The following is a 1,731-nucleotide window of genomic DNA, read 5'->3' on the forward strand; positions in this document are numbered from 1 at the left end:
GGGTGCCTGAGGAGGTCTGAGGGTACCCAAGGGGGTACAGAGGTACCCATGGGGGTTTGGGGGTACTCACGGGGTTCTGGGGGTGCCTGGACAGGGTGAGCGTACCAGGGGGGTCTGGGGAGGTCTGAGGGTACCCAAGGGGGTACAGAGGTACCCGTGGGGGTCTGGCGGTACCCAAGGGGTTCAGGGGTGCCTGTGGGGGTCTGGGGTGCCCAGGGTGTGTCTGGGGGTACCCAAGGGGGTCTGGGGGGAAGTGAGGGTACGAGGGGGGGTCTGGGGGTGCCCGTGGGGGTCTGGGGAGTACAGGAGTGCCCATGGGGGTCTGGGGGTGCTCAGGGGGTGCCAGCTCAGGCTTTAACATCTCCCCTTTCTCCCCCAGCTCTCCTTTCCCCCCAGAGCCCCTGGCTGAGCCCGGCCCTGCCGCCGCCCCCCCAGCCCCTGCCGTGCCCCCTCCCTCGCCCAGGTAACGGGGGGGTACCCGGTGCCAGGATGGGCATGGGGGGCACAGTGTGTCCCCCCAAACCCTCCATCCCAGCAACCTGTTACCCCACTGTGCCCCCCAAGGCAGGGGGGGTGTGGGGTGCCCCCCTCATCCCTCTGCTCCCCACAGGGGGCCCCCCCTGGAGATGAAGACACCCGTGTCCCCTCCCCAGTCGGAGTGTAACCCCGTGGGGGCTCTGCAGGTGGGTGACACCCGTTTTGGGGCCCGTTGTTCCTGCTTAGGGACAGTTATCCCCGTTTTGGGGCTGGTTAACCCCATTTTGGGGCCCGTTGTTCCTGTTTGGGGACAGTTATCCCTGTTTTGGGGCTGGTTAACCCCGTTTTGGGACCCGTTGTTCCTGCTTGGGGACAGTTATCCCCGTTTTATGGTCGGTTATCCCCATTTTGGGGCCGGTTATCCCCATTTCGGGTGCTGCCGGCCCCTTTTGGGGCGGTGTCCCCGTTCAGGGGGTGTCCCTGTCCCAATTTCCGCTGTCCCCAGGAGCTGGTGGTGCAGAAGGGCTGGCGCCTGCCCGAGTACACGGTGACCCAGGAGTCGGGGCCGGCGCACCGCAAGGAGTTCACCATGACGTGCCGCGTGGAGCGCTTCGTGGAGATCGGTGAGCCGCGGGCCAGGGGGCACACGGGGACCCCCGGGGTGTCTGTGGGGACGGGGCAGGGTGTCCTGGCTCACCCCAGGGCGCTGGGCCCCCCCTCCCCAGGCAGCGGCACCTCCAAGAAGCTGGCGAAGCGCAACGCGGCCGCCAAGATGCTCGTGCGGATCCACAACGTGCCGATGGAGCCGCGCGACGGCAGCGAGGCCGAGGGCGAGGAGGACCAGTTCAACATGGTACTGGGGGGCACTGGGGAGCCCCGGGGCACCCCGAGGGGTTAGCAGGGGCGCAGGCACCCCAAAGTCACCCACGGGGGGGGAGGTGAGACCCTCTGCACCCCCCTACTCCACGGCCCAGTGAGTAACTTGGGGGGGACCCTCTGGATTTGGGGTCCCTGTGGGGTGGGTGAGCGTGGTCCCCATGGGTGTCCTGGTGTTGGGGTCCCTGGAGTTCTCATGTCCCTGGGGGGGGGCTCAGTGGTCCCGAGGGGTGTTGGCGGGTTCCTGAGTGCCCTGTGCCCCCCTCAAGACGTGCCCCCGGCTGGAGGGGCTGCGGGGCCGAGCCCCCGGCTGTACCTGGGACTCCCTGAGGAACTCGGCGGGCGAGAAGTTGGGGCAGCTGCGGAGCCGGGGGGGGG

The 1,731-nt window shown here is 68.3% G+C and overlaps 1 protein-coding gene across 1 annotated transcript; it reads left to right on the plus strand.

Annotated features, from left to right (window-relative positions):
- Positions 1-379: 379 nt before the first annotated feature.
- LOC113942379 (RISC-loading complex subunit TARBP2-like) lies at positions 380-1,727 on the plus strand (the record flags this gene model as incomplete). The annotated part of the gene is made up of 5 exons (XM_027633518.1): positions 380-463; positions 611-683; positions 983-1,100; positions 1,203-1,330; positions 1,623-1,727. Coding segments are annotated over 5 exons (508 nt in total), but the record flags the coding sequence as incomplete, so codon positions are not given.
- Between the last annotated feature and the right edge of the window lie 4 nt (positions 1,728-1,731).

The sequence above is a fragment of the Corapipo altera genome, unplaced genomic scaffold (genome assembly GCF_003945725.1).
Source record: "Corapipo altera isolate COAL_440 unplaced genomic scaffold, ASM394572v1 59916, whole genome shotgun sequence".
NCBI classification, from domain to species: domain Eukaryota; kingdom Metazoa; phylum Chordata; class Aves; order Passeriformes; family Pipridae; genus Corapipo; species Corapipo altera.